General features: G+C 31.8%; 1 protein-coding gene across 6 annotated transcripts in view; it reads left to right on the top strand.

Moving 5' to 3' along the window:
- The window catches only part of eya (eya transcriptional coactivator and phosphatase 2), a 493,645-nt gene extending 476,522 nt beyond the window's left edge, over positions 1-17,123 (top strand). For all 6 annotated transcript variants that reach the window (XM_085814100.1, XM_085814095.1, XM_085814105.1 and 3 more), the window contains exons 16-19: positions 2,887-3,001; positions 5,252-5,373; positions 7,329-7,429; positions 14,358-17,123. In XM_085814100.1, the coding sequence (XP_085670226.1) occupies positions 2,887-3,001; positions 5,252-5,373; positions 7,329-7,429; positions 14,358-14,438 (419 nt within the window). In that variant the 3' untranslated portion in view covers positions 14,439-17,123. The remainder of the gene's footprint in view (positions 1-2,886; positions 3,002-5,251; positions 5,374-7,328; positions 7,430-14,357) is intronic.
- Positions 17,124-19,989: the final 2,866 nt, after the last annotated feature.

Below are 19,989 nucleotides of genomic sequence, written 5' to 3'. Positions count from 1 at the left end.
CCACATCTATATTTATGTACATTTATCTATGTAACTTTATCTTATGTACCATATCTATGTTTATGTACCTTTATCTATATGTTTTTATCTATGTAACTTTGTCTTATGTACTATATCTATATTTATGTACCTTTATCTATATGTTTTTATCTATGTAATTTTATCTTATGTACCATATCTATGTTTATGTACATTTATCTAGGCGTTCTTTATTTATGTAGCTTTATCTTATGTACTTTATCTATGTGTTCTTTATCCATGTTTCGGAATATGGCACCATCTTCAAACACCGAATATTCTCCAGGGACTGTAAACAGAAACAGGGCTATGGAAATGTCCAAATAAATCGAGTTTCAGTGCAATATGGCTTTTGTTATGTCTATGTAATGTAATGAAGCATATAAAATACTACATTATGATAGGTGTAATATTATTACACACAAAAAAAAAAAAAAAAAAAAAAAAAAAAAAAAAAAAAAAAAAACAGGTTGATCCTAGCTGTATCAACATAGCATGAGCATGTTTTTGAGTTCGGTTTAAATATATTCTTATTTTGGACACCCTGAATCTTTGCTATTGGCTGATTCTTATTGAGATTAATAATTTCAAAATACGGTTTTTAGCAACATTCAATTTTTGGTCTTAATACAAATGAAGTAGTCTTTTCTCACCAGAAATAAAATGTGTGCATTTGTAAAGCTGGCATTTCCTCCGAGAAATGCATTTCGCAATTTTACAAAATTCACTGTAAAATGCAAAGATGCTTCGCATTTGGAATAAAGGCAAATTTTGTAGATAGTAAATATCCAAGGTACTGTGAAACTCTTGCATATATCACTGAAGAGCCAATTTGACTGTTATTCCAATTTTAAACTAGATTACTGTACATATGAAAACAGGAAGAGGCAGTCCTAAGATATATTTGGTTATATATTGGTTAACATAAGATGTGAATATAACAGCTAATATTGTAGAAGAATTATAAACAGAATGAAATTAAAGATTTCCAGAAGAGCCTAAACTTATTCACAAAGAAACTGTCCAGCTCTTCTTGATGACTTATCGTGACATCCCCTGAGGAGCTGTGGGAGGGGAACTGTGTTCTCCGAATTCGCGGGAACAGGAAGAATTTTGAAAAACACGAAAAGAGGAATCGCGAAAACAGAACTAAATCTTGAATTTCTGATGAGTAATGTTGTTTAAACTTTTTGTGGTTCTCAAAGAATAATGAGAGTAGTCAATGATTCAAAGGCGTCATCTGAGTACAAGGTAAAAATGATAATATGCTTGAAGTGTCGCGTTAAGAACTTGATATGACATTAGAATCGCTTTTTAAGCTGTGAATCAATTAGAAGACAAACAGATCAAGAGCAAAAACCATTTTCTACCGTTGTTGACTCGAAGAAACTATAGATATGCAACAAGAGAGTTGGTTTTAGACCTCTAGGCCGCCACAAGAGCTCTAATAAGTTGTTCTTCTGCTCAACGAAGGTTTTATAAGTTTGGACTTTACGTAATAAAAACCAATGGTTTGTGGCCTACTCACTTCATCTACCAAAGAGGTCTACCATTTAAGGTTATGTCATTGTTATGTTCAGTGGAGACAAGAGTAATAGAGGGATCGAATACTATTTGCTTACGAGTTCAGATATAGTCTGAATAATGTTTCTAGTAGTATTTGATTTGGAGACAGCAAGGAACATGCAACTTTGTTCATGGAAGAACGCGTTTCTTGGGAAGCGGTTCTGAGCGCCTTAAAGTGCAATCACCAAAAAATCATCACACTGAGATGCATTTATTTCATAAAAGTTCTGTAAAGACTCCTAGATATGTGAAAAAGGTTTTGGAGTCCCATGTAAGGCTGTTTAAGGATGCCGTTGGATACGAAATTTTGCTAATGGATGACAATGTTTATCCGCAACAAGCATCTCTGATGGCAGAGTACTTGGAATTGGAAGAAGATATACTCAAATGGATCGGTAAGCTTACTCACCAGATGTGATCTGATTGAACATGTGTGGGATGGTTTATGCCTCGAATTGAAGTTTTCCAAATTGCTTCTGACTCTTCAGAGTCTGAGAAGTACATTTTTAGAAAAGTGATGTCCAAGTCCCCAAGATGTCATCAACAGTTGGTAAATTCTGTGAAATCAAGAAGTGAGATTTGCATTTCTGTCGAGGTTACGATGCATCATAATAATACGGAAAGGCTTTCTTCAAAGTAGGAGAGATAATTTTACCGTCATAAATTGTCTTTAGTTTCAATATTTTGAGATCAATCAACTGGAAGACTTGGTAACTCATGCTAATTAATGATTTTATATAAATTGCTTTTGATCAGTTTTCTATAAGAAGTTTAGTTAATTTTCAATATACTAATTTTTTAGGAGCAGCGTACTTTCTTTAACTGCTTTTCATGAATGGCAAGGTGCTTTCATTATTTTCAAATATATGAGGCAGGTGGTGTATGTATTGTATTTTTAATTATGGCAAAGCACACTAGGGCTATCTGCCTAAGGGGAGGGATGCCTTTCGTGGAGGACTTTCTAAGGGAAACTGGCTCGTATACACGTTACACATGGGGAAAACCACAAAAACGCCCATGCAGCCAGCCCGTTCGCAGGATTCGAACCTCGGACCGAACTACCAGTGTTCAGCGTCTTTACCGCTCGGCCGATGAGGCAGGTGGAATGATGCGTCATAAAACAAAAAATGCATCTGTACATACCTCTATTCATGTCAGTAGTTCAGCTTCCTTCGTTCGTTTTTAGACCATACATTTGATTATTACAAGATAATATACATAATTTTTGCCGATAATATAAAAGAGAAATTATTCAGTAGAAATATAGACGAAATTATTTTATTTATTTATTTTTTGTTCTAGGACTGCTGGGTCCAGTCAAAAGAGAAGAATGGTTACAACTTCGTGCTGACATCGAGAACTTAACAGACAACTGGGTGACCCTGGCCCTAAAATGCCTCTCAATTATTCATTCCAGGTAAAATAAAGGCATGATTCTAACTTTCTGGTATAGTTATTAAATCTCTCCCACATATCTGTGGAATTCAATTATCGTGTAGCGTTGCGCGCCTCCAACTTGCACGCAACCAAGAGGTGACTATGAAAACTGGATAAAAGACAGAGTCTTGTTAAGGGTTTAAGTCCCTTTTTATTCAACGTAATAAAGTACAAGTGCGTGCTCTTGACGCTCACAAACTGCGCCAACTCGGCGGTCAAATAAAAATAATAACCTGAAAAGAAACTAAAGACAAGACTCTAACTACGAGGCTCTCTAAAAGTAACTAACCTCACCGCGTTTTACAATACCGCTGCTAATTCAGCAAACATGAAGATCACGTTGAACGATTAACACTACTTGCAGGCAAGCACACAGGCCGAAACGCGGGGTTCTTCAATTTCTGGCCAACTACCTCCGCGCTCGTGAAGTAAGAATATCACACACTCGAACTCGTTTCCTTTCTATTTAAATCAGAAAACTTCCGCTGATAATTTGAATCCTTGCGCGTTCTACTAAAATTTACATACTCTGCCATTGGCAGTTCCAGGGGAAAGTAAGGCTTGACAGGAAAGATAGTTTAAACTTAAAATAAATGTTAGTTAAAATAAATATAAACCCTACAATCGAGATGACGTATAATATGTAGGAGATTTCTTTGGTTTGGTAATTCTTATCATACAAGAATAGGCAAGGATTTTGACATTTGCTTATTTCAATTATCGAGTCGACATGAGAAATGCAGGAATTCTCTAAGTTTGGTAACTCTTATCTTACAAGAATAGGCAAGGATTTTGATATTTTCTTAGGCTATTGATATTTTCTTAGATTGTTATATTGAATTTCATTGAATTTGATGTTTGCTTAGGCTATTTGTAATTGAATTTTTGATATTTATTATTGCAATATTTTGCAACAGGAATTCCTGACATATTACTTTTTGTTTCCACCCCCTTTAAAAGCGAAAATCGATAGAAAGCAATCCATTATTTTTTATTTATATTTATTTATTTAATGTTCATTTATGTGTAGTGAAAATTCTTTTCGATTTTCGGCAATGCAAATGCCGAAAATAGCCTGTTTTCTATGTTTCGTGCCCATAATAATCAATCTTATAGCTCCAAAGCAAAATGCATATTACGTATTTTCTTATTCTAAAATGTATAGTGCTAGGGATATGTCGGAAAGAAACACTGCTGTTTGAAAGTTTAATTAGATGTTGTTTTTTGTAAACAAACAAACAAACAAAAAAAAAAAAAATCTGAAATGTTTTCAGATTTTAAATTACGTCCAAAGGGGCGTTTTTTAACATTTTGTGTGTTACCTTTCTTTATTAAATATCATGTTCCTCGCACTTAAACCATAAGATCCAGTGCAACAGCAATATCGCAAAATAGTTTTAAAACGAGCATATCTTTAGAATTTCCGATACAGAGACTCACGCGCTGGAGATAAAAATGTTTTTTCTGCACAACGTTGCCATTGCTCGCTTTGAAATCCTTGAGTTTGTTAATCAAAAATTCGTCAAAGTTTTAAAAAATAGGAAATCGATCATAAAACAAATTTCAAATTTCAAATTGGGTCTTCCACATGCTCATATTCGTTGGAGGATTACGTTATTCAAAATTCGATGACTCTATGTACCGTTGTTTTATCACAATACGAGAAATATACATACATTTATGCAAATTTTTCATTATTTAATTTCTTCAAATATAATGCAGGACTCTAACATTTTGTGGCAACAGTTTGAAAAGTGAACCGACATTTATGAGTCCGACGCAAAATGCCAAAACGAAACTAATAGTCCTTCGGGATTCAAATCCCTTTGGACTAAAAATACTCCATGGATATCATGGAAGACTGATGAAGGCCCCCCTTTTTTTTAACTAATTTTACGTATTGCAAATGATTATACTAAACGGAAGTTAAATTTATAAAGACTTTTCCATCTTCAGAAATTCATCTTTTCTTACTTCTGTTACTTTAAAATAACTTCTTTTTATTTTCATATTTCTGTAATTTATTTTTTTTTTACTAAGTTAATTCAGAGAAACGGTTTCATAACGATATCTTCACACTGATGAATCTATTTGTTCTTAATTTCTGTAAAATGTTTATCAACGGGATCACTGATTTCCATTTACTTTATCTATAATATTTTTTTTTAATGAAAGAAAATGTATGTCAGGATTAGTTTGATTTTTCAAATTTTTTATCTTGTTTGTGCAGGTCAAGTTGTGTCAACGTATTGGTGACAACAACACAACTTGTTCCAGCCTTAGCCAAAGTTCTGCTGTATAATCTTGGTGGGGTTTTCTCTATAGAAAATATATACAGTGCCACCAAAACAGGTAAGAAAACAATATTTCTGACAATTTTTAGGTTTGGCTAAAAATGAGTAATTACAGTAAATCCCTTACTACCTTCGCTTTACAGCATCATATGCCATACGAAAGCTGAAAAAATTACAAAAATTGCATTTTATTTCATGAGTAATTGTTTGAAAATTATTGCTTTTTTTATGAGCAATTGCTACTGTCTTTTGCGAATAGTTCGATTTATCTGAAAGATAATTCAGGTAAACTTTACTTTAAAAGCATTATTCAAATCAATATTATTTATCAGCAAATGCAAAATAAAATTCAAAAACTTTGATGTAAAAAACACTCGAAAATGCACATTTTTGTTTTGTTTTGTTTTGTTTTGTTAGCATTAAATGTATGAAACTTCTCAGACCTACGTGGATTATCACTGATTATAAGCACAGGGACTCAGGGTGTAAAGGATGCTTTTAGTTAACTCATATAAAAGTTATGAGAAGGCATCTCTTGTGCTACTTGAATAGCCAGCATTTATGGCTTAAATTAAAGCTAATAACAAAAATCAGCGTTATATTTTCAAATTTCACAAGACTAGTTTCGATGATTTTACCGAACCATCATCCTCAGCTGCAAAAGCGCAAATAATTTGTTCGGTGTGTTATTGTATCTTAACTAATAAAATTCACTCAAATAAGTAAATGTAAGTTAGCCCAACGGCTAACACAGATAAAGAAACGAGCGAGTTGGCTCTGACCTAAAATCCGCGTGGTAAGCCTAACGGCAAGAATAACGCAGTACCGCATAATACTATTCTTAAGAGAATCAAAATAGCAACGTGGCCTGCAGCAGGCGGAACAGGCTCCGATCCTACACTCTAAAAAATTCCTTTAAATACTAATTCCTTTCTACCTCATTTGAATACACGCGAGCTAGAAATTTACATTCTGGCAGAAAAATAGGAAAAGGAGAAAAACAGAAAAGCACATTAGCATAAAGCAACTGTTAGTGAAACTAAACAAAACTTTATAAGATTATTCATTGTTTAAAACAAGGAATAGTTTTGTGGAAATTTATCTTGTGAATTATATGAAAAATCTGTTCAGGCATATTTTACGCTAATCGAGCATTCGCTAAGGAAAGATACGTTAGTATCCCATAACTTTTGTCATTTACAAACTCACGTTCTCTGAGATTTTAATCCCATTCACAATATATTGTTGCATAAGAAAAAATTGAATTTAATTAAATAAATTAATTAAATTTAAATACAAATTTAATTAAATTATTATTAAATAAAATTAAAAAAAATATTATTATTATTATTATTATTATTTTTGCTTTAAATTTGCTTTTTGCTTTTTTTAATTTTGGCTTTAAATTTGCTTTTTTACTTTTATACTTGTTTGTTAAAATTTAAATTTAATTTGTTTAAATATATATATATGCGGCAATTTAATAACCGGAACCCTCCTTTAAAAATATATGCGTGGAATGCTACATTAAGGATACTGCCGCTTTTAAAGTATTTCAAAGTAACTTGTGCACTTGTGTTTCAGAAATACGATACACCGACTTTGGTGGCATCTTATTTCAGATAATCAATGCAATATTTCATTATCTTATATTCATTTTACTGAGAAGTGTTGTTTCGCACTCTGTTAGGTAGTAGTTACACCAGAAAATCTTAGTCTCTTCAAAGTAGCGTTAAATTTTAGAAATGGTTAGAAATCACAGGACATGGAAATAGGTGAATAGAGTAAAGGATGATATAATTGGATTGCCGCTTTTTTGGACAGAATGCCTGTCTAAAGAAGAGCAACGCAACTACTTGTGCGAGGCACAAGAGAAAAAATTGAAATGGTCTGAAAAATTTCAACATGCTTGCTACTATTGAAAGCGGTTATTGGCATTCTCGAGTTCATAAAATGAATTTCAAAGTCTTTTTTACTTTAAAATTTAACTTAAACTGATTTTTTCCCCCATAGGCAAAGACACATGCTTTGAGCGCATTGTGTCCAGGTTCAGCAGGAAATGTACCTATGTTGTCATTGGTGACGGAAGAGACGAAGAGCATGCCGCTAAACAGGTATACCTATTAAAAATTAAACACATTTGGTGCTTATATTTCTGTATCAAAGTAACAGAAGCAAAATCTTGAAATATGCAATGTTCCATTCCCATTTCTGATATCTGAAATCTACTTGTAAGAATTTACAAAGATCACTAAATAAAACATGTGAAAGTTTTGACTAGTATCAGTTACAGTTAAAGACAGAGTAGTAAATTTGTTTTGTCATTAATCGAACATCATAAGGATGTTAAACTAATTTCCAATATCAGTCTGTTCATTAAGCTTAAACTATGTAATTTAATTACGCTCTCTTCTAGAAAACGCAAAAAATATTGCTGAGAAGTGTGCAAAACGATAAGTTGGAACAATTAAATAACTAGTTAATGTGTTTGATTATCTGATTTCATGCTTACTAGCTGTAAATATTTTGTTTTGTTTTCATTTTCAGTGTGAAATTGTTCCAATGTTTTGAGCTTTACCATTGGTTAGTTAAGTTAGTTTGATTGCCGTCATTGTTTGTCATGCCTTCAGCCATTAATCGTTTTACCAAATTACGCCTGAAACGAAAGAAACTTCTGAAACATCATAACTTTTTATTAAAGTATAAACGAAAAAATTGATCCCCAATTTTATTCAGGTTAAACTTAATCAAAAATCTTCCCATCGCGTTTCAAAAATTCTCTTAAACTGCAAACTATCCGTGCTTCGGTTGATCATAGAGGATACACTTCAACAATTATTCAAAATCGTAAGCAGATTAAAAAAATAAAGTTCACACATTTTTCTTTTCTTTTTAACAGTTGAAATCAGCTTTTTTTCCCCCTTCACTACCTAGCTGTACAAATCTAACTTCTTGTCAAAATCGGAACTTGTTGCTAATCAATAAAAGCTAAAATCTTTATATTTTCCTTATTGTATAAAAATACTTTTTTTTTAAAACTTTTACACTGCTAAGGAGGACTACTGCCCGGGAACAAGCCTTTGCAGTATAATGTCCGCCCTTGCAGAAGCCATAACAGCATTTATTGAGTCTAAATTAAAAAAAAAAAAAAAAAAATTACAGAGTCACATCTAGATAGAGAATACAAAGGACTACCTTTAATACATATGACATTCTTGATTTCACAGATTAAAAAAAAATACTTAGAAGTACAAAGCTGCATTGGTACAAAACTGGTAAGGATAAAAAAAAACTGTAAAATTCAAGACTAACAATGGAATTTCAAGCCCGCAGTTATATATTACATTGCCTTACTATTATACAATTACACACTTACTATAATTCCTCACATTACTAAAAAAACATATTATGCAATCTATTACTAGAATACTGAACAACACACTGACATAGTAAAGCTGATACTACAAATAAAACACACCATATGCACTGCTCGTATCAGAAAAGTACACACTGACATAGTAAAGCTGATACTACAAATAAAACATACCATATACACTGCTAAACTAAAAATACACATTAAAAATACTAAAAATGCATTGCTGATTAGAGTAAGAAAATGAATAATTTTAAAAGCAGTGTGCACTTCTTAATAACTTTAAATAACATTAGCTGGGTATCAAAATTAATCCTTCCTAATGACCTTGAAATTCCATGACCTTGAAATTTTTGTGAATACTTCGATAACTATACAACTACAGATATGTTGCCAGCTATTCAATAGGAAATGATTTGTACAAAAAATTATTTGAAAAAAAAAAAGAGATTGAAGAATTACTTTTCATTAGGTTTCCCAGATTTCTTTTTGATATAACCAGTGATGAAAGTAACATATAGGTAGGTAAATATGCTTAGATGAGTTTGATGAGTGGTTCTGTTTTAATATTATTTATTTTAAGCATAAAATACATTTCATTTTTTTATCTGTAAAGATAAACAAAAAGCAAAACTTTAAAATTAGCGAATTTTAATTAAATTTAAGTTAGTGCTCTGAATTTTTAAGATTTAAATTCGGATACTGTAAAACTGAATAGAAATGTTAAATTGAAAAAAGATTTGTTGGGATATGCGAGATAAAAAAACGCGCTTCTTATGAATTTTTGCTGGTTGTATGGAGAGCTTCAAATTTCACTTGATAGTCGGGATCTTTCTTATTTCATTCTTTTGTTTTACATTTTAATTGGCATTTGCAATGTATCTATTAACAAATTCTAATTAATAATTACCATAATAGTGATACTTGCTTTCTAAATTTTTCTTCACATTTCCTAAATAATTTTCATTTATATATTCTCTATATTCTTTATTAAATTTCATTTTTTATTGTTATAAAAATATTTAATTTTTTATTTTTAAAACTAGTTTGTTATTTTTTATAATTAAATTTAATAATTTCAGACAATATAAGTTAGTTTTCTTATACTCTGGTAGAAGTGCTTTCACTTCATTCTATAACAGCCATTGTTTTCATAATACACTGAGTATTAATTTAGTGATAAAGCTCATGAAATTACAATTACTGACGGATAAAGAATATGCGGATTTTTGTGTACTTACGTTACCATCACAAATACGTTTTAAGGAATTCAAATTATTAGTCCTAAAGGTAACCATTTATACCCTAATTTAATAGTCATCATGTACATTCATTACATATTTTAAATATAAATATATAAAAGCAAATATTATTCTCATTATCATTTACACATATATAATTTTCTTTTCTCGCAAGCGCTTGTTCTAAAATATAAAAATTACGGCGTACGATCAGAAACGATTTCGTTTAATACTCTCATTGTGTATTTTCCAAGACATCATAAAACACTTACCATCCTCTACGATAACAATAGGTTATGAGGAAAACCATAATGCTTCATAAGCACACTTAACCGAGAAATATCTTACTGGAAATTGACCCAAATAAATTAGTTCTCCCTGCAAATAACTAATAAGAATATTGCATCCCTTCATCGAGAAATAATTGTTAAGCAAACACCATGACCTGTTTTTTTCAGAAGGCGGGTTTCCGGCTGCGAGTTCGAATTAAATTTGTATTGTTCTTTAACATGTTCGAGCAGTTCTGCTCTTAGCCGGACCTTTTTAAATGATACGCCATTACTCTGTGATCAGAATGCAAATCATTATAGATAAGACTTGAATAGTGCTTAGCAAAGCGAAGATTGGGCAGAGCGCCATTTTAGGAACACTTACATTTTTATTTGAGATTAATTTGTAGACTATTATATTAATTGCTTTACTGTTCGGAAAATGTGGAATTACTTTTCGTTTGGTAGCTCTTACAATGTTTCTAATTGCTTTGTAAAGATACAAGGCATTTTTGCATGCCTTCGTGGTGGCATACTCGGCGCGTATTCGAGAGGTCCAGTTTCGAGTTCCCGCGACGGCACTGCTCATTTTTCATGTACTCCTGCTTTAAAAGTACCTAATGTCTAAACTTCGATGTGTACTGCAGTACCGTAAACAGTACAGATGCCATGATTCACTGTTAATTCACTGTTAAAGATTTCACTGTTAATGTGGGCTAAAGATGTAAACCTAAATTTATAAAAACCACTCAGTATGAAAAACATATTACTCGGAATAGTTCCAGGAAATGGCATGGTTCCGGAAAAGCAATTGACAGCTTTTTCATTAATGACAATTACTTTACGTTTATCATAATAATATGATGTGTCGCCTTTTTAAATGTATTGTAGAGTCATTAGGTTAATTTGGAGGCAGACGAGATGAAAAATATGCAACCGCCTTCGCCGGGAATCGAGCCACGGACCTCTGGAATACCGGCCCAGCGTGCTACCGTTACACCACGAACGTACGCTAGGGAAGTGGGAGAAATACCTTATAGTATTTTGAACTGTCTCCAGTGAGAAATTCCTTAAACAGAATTATTTTAATCTTGTAATTGTTGTTTTTAACGTGAAAGATAATTAACCAACTGAAAGTTGCAATACACTGAAAGAGCCACAGGAAATTATTGGGTATGTTAGAATTTTACAGTTTTATTGCTTATAAAAATTGGAAAAACTAAGCTTTTTTTTTTTCCTGCAAAAATAATATAATAAGTTTCTTATGGTATTACTTATTACAAAAAGTCTCGGTTGATTATGAACCATTTTTAAGTATTTAATATTGAAAACGGTTTTTAATTTCTTAAGAAGAGGAACACATGAATGTAAATATACAATTAGGCAAAAAAGCAAACTTATATTGCATGCATTTTTAGTAAAATACAAGTTTCAAAATTGCCAAAGCGAACAGAAAATAAAAATAATCTGAAGGATTTCAGATTTTATATCACGCCCAAAGAGGCTTTTTTTTTAACGTTTTGTGTCTTACCTTTATTTGTTGAATATCATGTTCTTCGCACTTAAATCATAAAATTCAGTTCAACAGCAATATCACAAAATAATTTAAAAAGAGCTTATCTTTAGAATTTCCGATACATACACTCGTGCGCTGATAAAAATGTTTTTTCCGTACAGGGTTGCCATTGCTTGCCTTGAAATTGTTTAAGTTTGTTAATTAAAAATTCGTTGACGTTCTACAAAATATGAAATAGATAATAAAACAAATTCGAAACTCAAAATTCAGGAGTCCAGGTGCCTATGTTGGTGGAGGATTAAGTTATTCAAAATTTGATGCCTCTAGGTACCATTTTTTCACAATGCGAGAAACATACATAAAGTCATGCAGATTCTTCATTACTTAATTTCTTTAAATATAATACAAGGCTCTAGTATTTGGTGTCAACAGTTTGAAAATTGAAACCCCGTTAATAGTGAACTAACGCAAAATGCCAAAATGAAATTAATAGCCCTTCTGGTCAAATTGCCCCTCTGGGATAAAAAAAGTAAATAAATAAAGCAAATGTACTTTAGGTAAAAGTGACTGAAATGTTTCTCAGTATTTACATACTTTTCAGGTACTGACATTCATACACCGTAAATTAACAATTTAGAGCTATTAATTTTATTTTGGCAAAATCTAGATCTAGGTCATTATAATTACATTTTATTTAAGCGATTGTTCGAAGGACAAATAGATTTTATCTTCATACACTACAAACAATTTAATAAAACAAACATAGCTTAATAGAACTACTTTGATAGAAAATTGGCATAGTTAAAAAAATACTAATTTTTCATTTCCCCCTGAATCTGAATACACAAAAGCTACGTTTTATTAGTCTCGAAAGGGCATTTTGCGTCGAGTCACTATAAACGTCCGTTTCACTTTTCGGATTGTTGCCACCAAATATTATCGCTCTGTATTATATTTAAAGAAATTAAACAATGACTAATTTGCATGAATGTACGCATGTTTCTACCATTGTGAAAGAGCAATGGTACCAGGAGTCATCGAATTTTGAATAAAGTAGTCCTCCACCTGAATTCGACTTGAAAGCCCCAAAAATTTTTTTAACAATGACATTAAACAATGACTAATTTGCATGAATGTACGCATGTTTCTACCATTGTGAAAGAGCAATGGTACCAGGAGTCATCGAATTTTGAATAAAGTAGTCCTCCACCTGAATTCGACTTGAAAGCCCAAATTTGGAATTTCCAATTTGTCTTATTGTCTATTTCATATTTTATAAAATTTTAACTAATTTTTGATTAACAAACTCAACGATTTCAAAGAGAGCAATGGCAACATTGCACGCTGTACGGGGAAAAAGTATATTTATCACCAGCGCGCGAGACTGCCTCTCTGAAATTCTAGCAGATATTCTGTTTATCTATGTCTGTGCTTTAGGCGTAATATAAAATCAGATTTTCTTAATTTTTTTCTCTTTAGAAATGTATTAATTTACTCAATCTTTTAAAGAAATGAATAATTTTATGTAGAAGTACGCCATAAAGTATCTCCTTCGGGCACTAGAGCACAGTTATGCTTTTTTCGAAATACAGAAATACGTTCAATTTAGGGCCCTTTTTCTGTGGTACTACTTCGTGGCCAGTAACTATAATTAAAATTACCTTTCGTACCTATTTGATGCAGATTAGAATAGCTGTTAAGTTCTGATTTTAGAATAGGCATTATTAAAATATTTAGTTCTGATTTTTAGAGTAGGCCAATAAGCTATTTCGGTACTATTCCGTTTTGAGGACCGTAAAAAATCGCCAAACTATTGTTGATGCCAGTGCTGTCAAAAATAATTGCGGCAACCCTAAAGCAAGAAAGGAAGTATAATAGTAAATAAATATCTAAAGATTTATTGTTTTAATTCATATGAAAGGTTAATTTCATATAATACTTTTTTTATTATTATAATTTATATAAAAAATGCTAAACACGACTGAATGGAAGCATAAGAGCAAATAACTATTTCAGATCGTTATTATAATTTATATCAAAAAAGGGCTAAACATAACTCAATGGATTCCTGCATTGCTATTTCTCCACCGAGTTATCGCTAAAGCATAATTCCATCTCGTTCGTTGTTCAAACATAATTTTCTATAATGAATGAGGACTTTCTTTGAAAAAATTCTATTGCAGACTTTTCGTCATGGACAAGTCCCAAATTGTTAAATCCATAGGATATCAAAAAAGGATTTAAAATCAAAAACGGATTTAAAAATTAAACTAGATTTCAATGGCGTCTTAAGAAATATAGAACTATCTAAACTTAAGCAATTTTGAAATCAGCGCGTACGCTAGATTTAGCGCGCTGTTAAATGGGCGCATTTGCTAGATTTGGCGCTTTTGCGCATACATTTTCTATGCAATTTTTTACGGTCCTCACAACGGAATAGTACCGATATTTCTTTTGCCGTGTTATTATTTAAAATTTTTTCTTAACTTGCATTTTTGATTTGTGCCGGTTGTTTTCCAAAGTACCATACGCTATAAAGTATTTTTTCAAGTATATATGTAATTTCAACCATTAATCTGTCATTTTATTTGCCATAAGTATAGAAGGCATTCTGAAACTTACTTTTATACTTTTGTGTTTTAGATGAATTTCCCGTTTTGGCGTGTTAGCAGTCATTCCGATTTGGCAGCTTTGCACCACGCTCTGGATTTGGGACATTTGTGAAAACTGCTACGCTGAAAACTGAAAAAAAAAAAAATTCCCCCCTAACGGATTCTATCAGTTACTGGGACAAAAGACTAATTTTGATTGTGTGTGGGTGTGCACGTGAACTACCTGTGTGGAAAGAACGCTGTCTTAACTACCGTGGGTGCAATATTAATTCTAAAAATACCACTGTGTAGGTCTTTTCCTTTGCGGCATAACATGTAATCATTCCAAGGTCGAACCAAAATTGTAAAAGAAGCGGACTTGCACGATTTGGACGTCGTAGGACTAAGCGCTGTAATTAGTTCTGTATGCCAATGTCGCCAAGATTTTAGAAACTTTGTCGCCAAGAGCGAGGATTTTTGTTATTAAAAAATTCACATGATCTATTTAATAATCAGTTGGAGCACTGATTTGAGTTCCTGCAGTGGACTTGCTGAACTGCCCCTACCATACTTCGGGGAGGTTTAAAAATATTTTTTACTTCTTGTCGATATCTACACAAGTCGGACGACTATTATCCAAATATCCAAGATTCCTTACTTGGGAATTATATTGTTTATATTACGTATACATGTATAAAGAGGATATTAAAATGTCCTATATTCTTTTCATTTTTAAATATAACAGCAAGACGTCATATCGTACGTTAAACTGATCGAAGTTTTGCGTTGTTGTATTCCCTCAGTCCTATAGATGAATAAGTACGTTTTATCGTTTTCTTCATAGAATACGGAAGACAATTTATGAAAATGTGTGAATTATAGCAGAGAGAATTATTTCATCACTTGCCTGAGCTAAAAATAACGCTTCATAATGCTGCAAACTTTTTCAGGAGAGAAAGAAGCATTTGCTAACTCACCATCAGTTCTGATTCTTGAATTTTACGCTTTGATTGGAAATTAAATATTCAGAAGGATCAGCAGACTTTAGATAATTAGAAATTTTGTGCATTTTCCTTCTTTTCATGAATTTTCAAAAACTGTCAACTTACAGTTTCATTGAGAATGTTCTTTTCTCCTAATGTTTTTTTAAAGCGTATATAATGTTATTTACATTTACAACATAACAAAGTAAAAATAAATTAAAACGTATAATTATAATTTATGTTAAGAATTTCAGCATTTTTTTCCCAAAGCACTATGATTAAACATGGCTATGTTTTTAAAGTCTTGTCTTAAATTGTTATGCGCCATAAAGATTTTGTGAATTTCGACATCCTTTGCGTTAGAAAAATGTTCTCTTTAAATCGTCTGTATTGTTTCTTTGTATTATCACAGTAATATCAATAGTGTAATTGTTATTTTATTTAAAATCTAGCAGAAACATCAATTTTATATTGCATTACAGTTGTGTACTTAATTATTTTAAACAAAACTCTTTTAAAGAATGATTCGATTTTATTTCTGTAAAGAACTTTATTTGTACTTGTTCATAAGTGTTTTCTGAAACGTAATGATTAGAGGTTTAAAAACAAACTTCACTCTTTTAAAATAAATTTTTAGGAAATTTTCTGAAGATAATTATGTAAATTTTGTTTCTCTGAAAAAGCTTATTTGTGCTTGTTTATAAGTGTTAACTGAAACATAATGATTAGAGGTTTAAAAACAAACTTCATTCTTTTAAAATAAATTTTTAGGAAATTTTCTGAAGATAATTATGTAAATTTTATTTCTCTGAAGAAGTTTATTTGTACTTGCTTCTAAGTGTTTGAAACATAATGATTAGAGGTTTAAAAACATACTTCATTCTTTTAAAATAAATTTTTAGGAAATTTTCTGAAGAAAATTGTAACATCTTAAGAGGGAAAAAAGGAAATTTATGTTTCATGTTTTAATCAAATTAAAACTTTTTATTTTGCATTTTATGATACTTTTACTAGGATCTGATGTGTTGAATTTAACTGAACCCATAAATTTTCCAGCTCATTCTTTTACCTTATAAGACAAATAAATAAATTTTCATTTCGCATCTTTAACTGTCTAATATTATGTATTACCATGTTACCAAATCTGCATCTTTTCATGCATTTTGTATTAAATCTATTTCTTGTTAACAAAAACAAAAGCAAAAAAACTAGCATATCATCCAAATACGTGAAATATATTTACGCACAGATTTAACCGGATACAACGATTGATCCTTTCGAACATAACTGCGATATGAAATACTTAGCTAAAAACTGAAATTCCAATTTATGTTATTTTAAGGTATTTTTATGAATATTCATTTTGTTTGCATCTTTCTGAATGGAATAAACGAGTAAAAATGATTTATAATCCTAAAAACATCAAATGTAAATAACAACTGAAATGTAGCATGCAATTTAAGTAATTTTCTATCTTGGCTTTTAAGACTGGATTTCAGTTACTTTGTTTTTCAATCTTTTACAAATTCTTTGGATTTATTTTACAGTGTATAGAATAGGACTATTCCATGAAAAAGTGTACAATCAGCAATTTTGAAATATACAAAGTTAATTTTAGCACTCCTTTTCAGCACTATCGCATATATGTTTCAACTTACTTTTGTTGAATTAGTTTTTTTTTTCCTTGTACCGTTGGGATTTTTCGTCTTGCAAAATTTCATCTTATGATTTTTGGGAGAATTTCAAATGATGAAATAATACACAATTGTCTTCATGTAGCTGTTAATTGATTTGTAAATTTGAACCAATAAAATTCATATGATTTATTCTGTGAAGCATTTTGTCATTATTTAATTTATGTATTCATTTCAATGCATATCATTTAAAGCAAATTAAGTAAGCTTTACGAAAGTACATACTGAGTAAGGTTGAGAGTTTTCTCAGATTCAGTTAAAATATAAAAGATTATATTTGTTTCTAAGATTTAGAGTGAATTCAGTCTATTATAATTCAATATGCATTGACACAGTGGTTTAGTTAAAACAATATTTAAAGCTTATTTGTCTGTCTTCAAGATTTTTTTAAATGTTTTATTCATAATGTAAGAACTACTGAGCACCAAAAATTGAATTTTTATTGTTTTAACTCTTTGCTCAATTATGCTCCCCATACTGTTAAAAGATTTCACGGCTAATCTTTGGAATATGTTAACAGGTAGTTTGGCGGCATTTTGGTAAGGCGATAAAGGTTACTAGCTAGGACTATAGCAGCGTACATGGATAAAGTCAAGAGTGTGTGCTATGCCATTTTTGTGCAATTCTGATTTGTTTTTTCAAGTGAAAATAGGTCGACGTGTACATGGACACCGTGTATTTGGAATTCTTAAAAACGAGGCAAGCAGTAAGCAATTCTGCACTTTCTCCCAATTTCGCACCTAATCTTCGTCATGATTAAGCACTTTTGTTCCGTAAAAGTTCTAGCATAAGCGTAATTCGGCTAGCAGATTGTTGGAAAATAATATTGAGGGGAAAAAAAAAATGCCTTTACTTCCTGAAAACAAAATGGCATTTAAAAAAAAAAAAAAAAAAAAAAAAAAAAAACTAGCAGGTCGCCAAATTTTCGCCAAAAAATGGCCAAGTTACCATAATCCAAAGATTAACCGATTTCACCAGCTTTTAGCACAGATTTCATTCGGCAATGAATACATAGTACGTCTTCCTTTTATTCGACAAATTAGAAAGTGCAGATTCAGGGAACTAGAATTTTGGGACCTTCCCTAACTTACAAAACGCTTAAAACAACATCGTCCTAAAAGCCAATCTTTTGAATGAAAATGATACTTGTTAAATCTTGATTAGCTAGCAAATATTGTAAGTACCTGCTTAGAGAAGAGGCATAAGGCTTATAAAGTGATGTCCCGATTGCGGCTTTTCCCATCTCAGCCTTGATAATTTTATTCCTAACTGAACCTGAACCATAAGTATCACTTGATCATCACTCCCAGCTCAGCCTTTGTTTCCCACCTACTATACAAACGCAAAGAGGAACTATTGTAGTCTAATGCAGTGGTTCTCAACCTTTTTTGGTTCACGGACCAATAAAACTCACGAAAACATTTCGCAGACCGGTGGTTTTTTTCCCAATCTCTTCCCTCAGAAAAAAACTTTACAAGGTATTCAATAATTACTACATAAGTTAATTGTAATAGTCTTATTTTCTACAATCATATTTAAATATAAAGATAAGTAAATATTGTAATTATTACATATCAGGTATCAGGCGTGTTATTGTGTCTTAATTATATCAGGTATAGTTATCATATATAAGTAAATAAACCTTTGATAAAAATCACACAATATTACAAAAAATAATCACAAAAATCCTTGCATATAAAAGCGAATCACTGACGGTCCCTGGACAAGCGAATGAGGATCCCTTATCTACCATACCTGAAGCACCACTTGTCAACTTCTTCTCGTCCTCAAGTGGCAACAACTGAAATAACCGAAATTCATAATAATGCTTTTGTTGGAAAGAACATCTCTACAAACAGCACATTCAGGTTTGGGACAATTTTCTTCTGATTGTGGCCAAAGGTCAAAACCATATTTCAAATAGTCTACGATATTGTGTCTTACAAAGCCTTTTCGTTTTTTGGCAGATTGTGGACTATATTCACTTTCATCTGTATTCGAAGGGGCAGACGACGTACTTGGTTTTGGAGAATCCTTTCTTTGAGCGAAATTTAGTAATGTGCCTTTCGTTTCCTTCTTATTCATCCTACTTATTGATTTTTAATCTACCTAAAGCTACAGAAATACTTGTAGTAGTTATAGCACAGTATTAAATTCAGAAGTTTTATTAAAAACAGTTATTAAATGCGTGCAGAAGAATGTAAGCAAGATAAAAAGCGAAACCTAACCTAAGACGCCTTAAACACTTGGATAGATATTCAGCGTTCAAAGTAATCAGCGATACTCAAGGAAGACAGGGACACACTAACTGTACTAAATGTACGGCAAGGCAATTTATGAAAGGCGATTAGGTACATAGTTGCCAGTTTGTTATATTTTTCATCATCGATCATATTACTTTCTAAACTAGAAAACTATTGTTATTGCAATGTAGGTGCTGTTGTAATATCGGTTGTCGGGCGATGACACTTTGGGTTTTGGACAGATAGCTCGATATTTCCGCGAACCGGCAAATATTTCTTCGGCGGTTGAGAAACACTGGTCTAATTTACTCGAGTATCGTTGGGAATATCGCACGTAACTTGACGTATCTGGCTCATACTACTTGATGTCGCGTAGCTTGACGTGTCTGGCTCATGCTAAAATAATGCTACTTGAACCCTTCACGTAGAAAGTCCAACAATACATTTCCAGTCGAAAATCTCGGATAATGAAATGGAAAAGTTCAAAAGTAGAAATTGAAAGCGTCTGCTCCAGCAAACATACCATCGCTATTAAGTGCAACCAAAAGCTTATTTTGCGTGCTTTTAATCTTCTTGAATTTTTGTAATCTGCATGAATTTGCTGGAGAAATTATTTATACTTTCATCCACATTTACACTGATGTGCAAAAATTAAGGACGAAGTCGAAAAATTAGCTGAACGAAGAGGCAGAGCGGACAGAAAGACCAATCAGGAGATTAAGTAACGTGATGTACGGTAGCACATGCGCAGATATGCAGGTAGA

Source organism: Stegodyphus dumicola, chromosome 1 (assembly GCF_044657685.1).
Source record: "Stegodyphus dumicola isolate Sdum_Otavi_A_Nest chromosome 1, ASM4465768v1".
In the NCBI taxonomy this organism is placed as follows: Eukaryota; Metazoa; Arthropoda; class Arachnida; order Araneae; family Eresidae; genus Stegodyphus; species Stegodyphus dumicola.
This window is presented reverse-complemented; position numbering and strand designations above follow the sequence as displayed.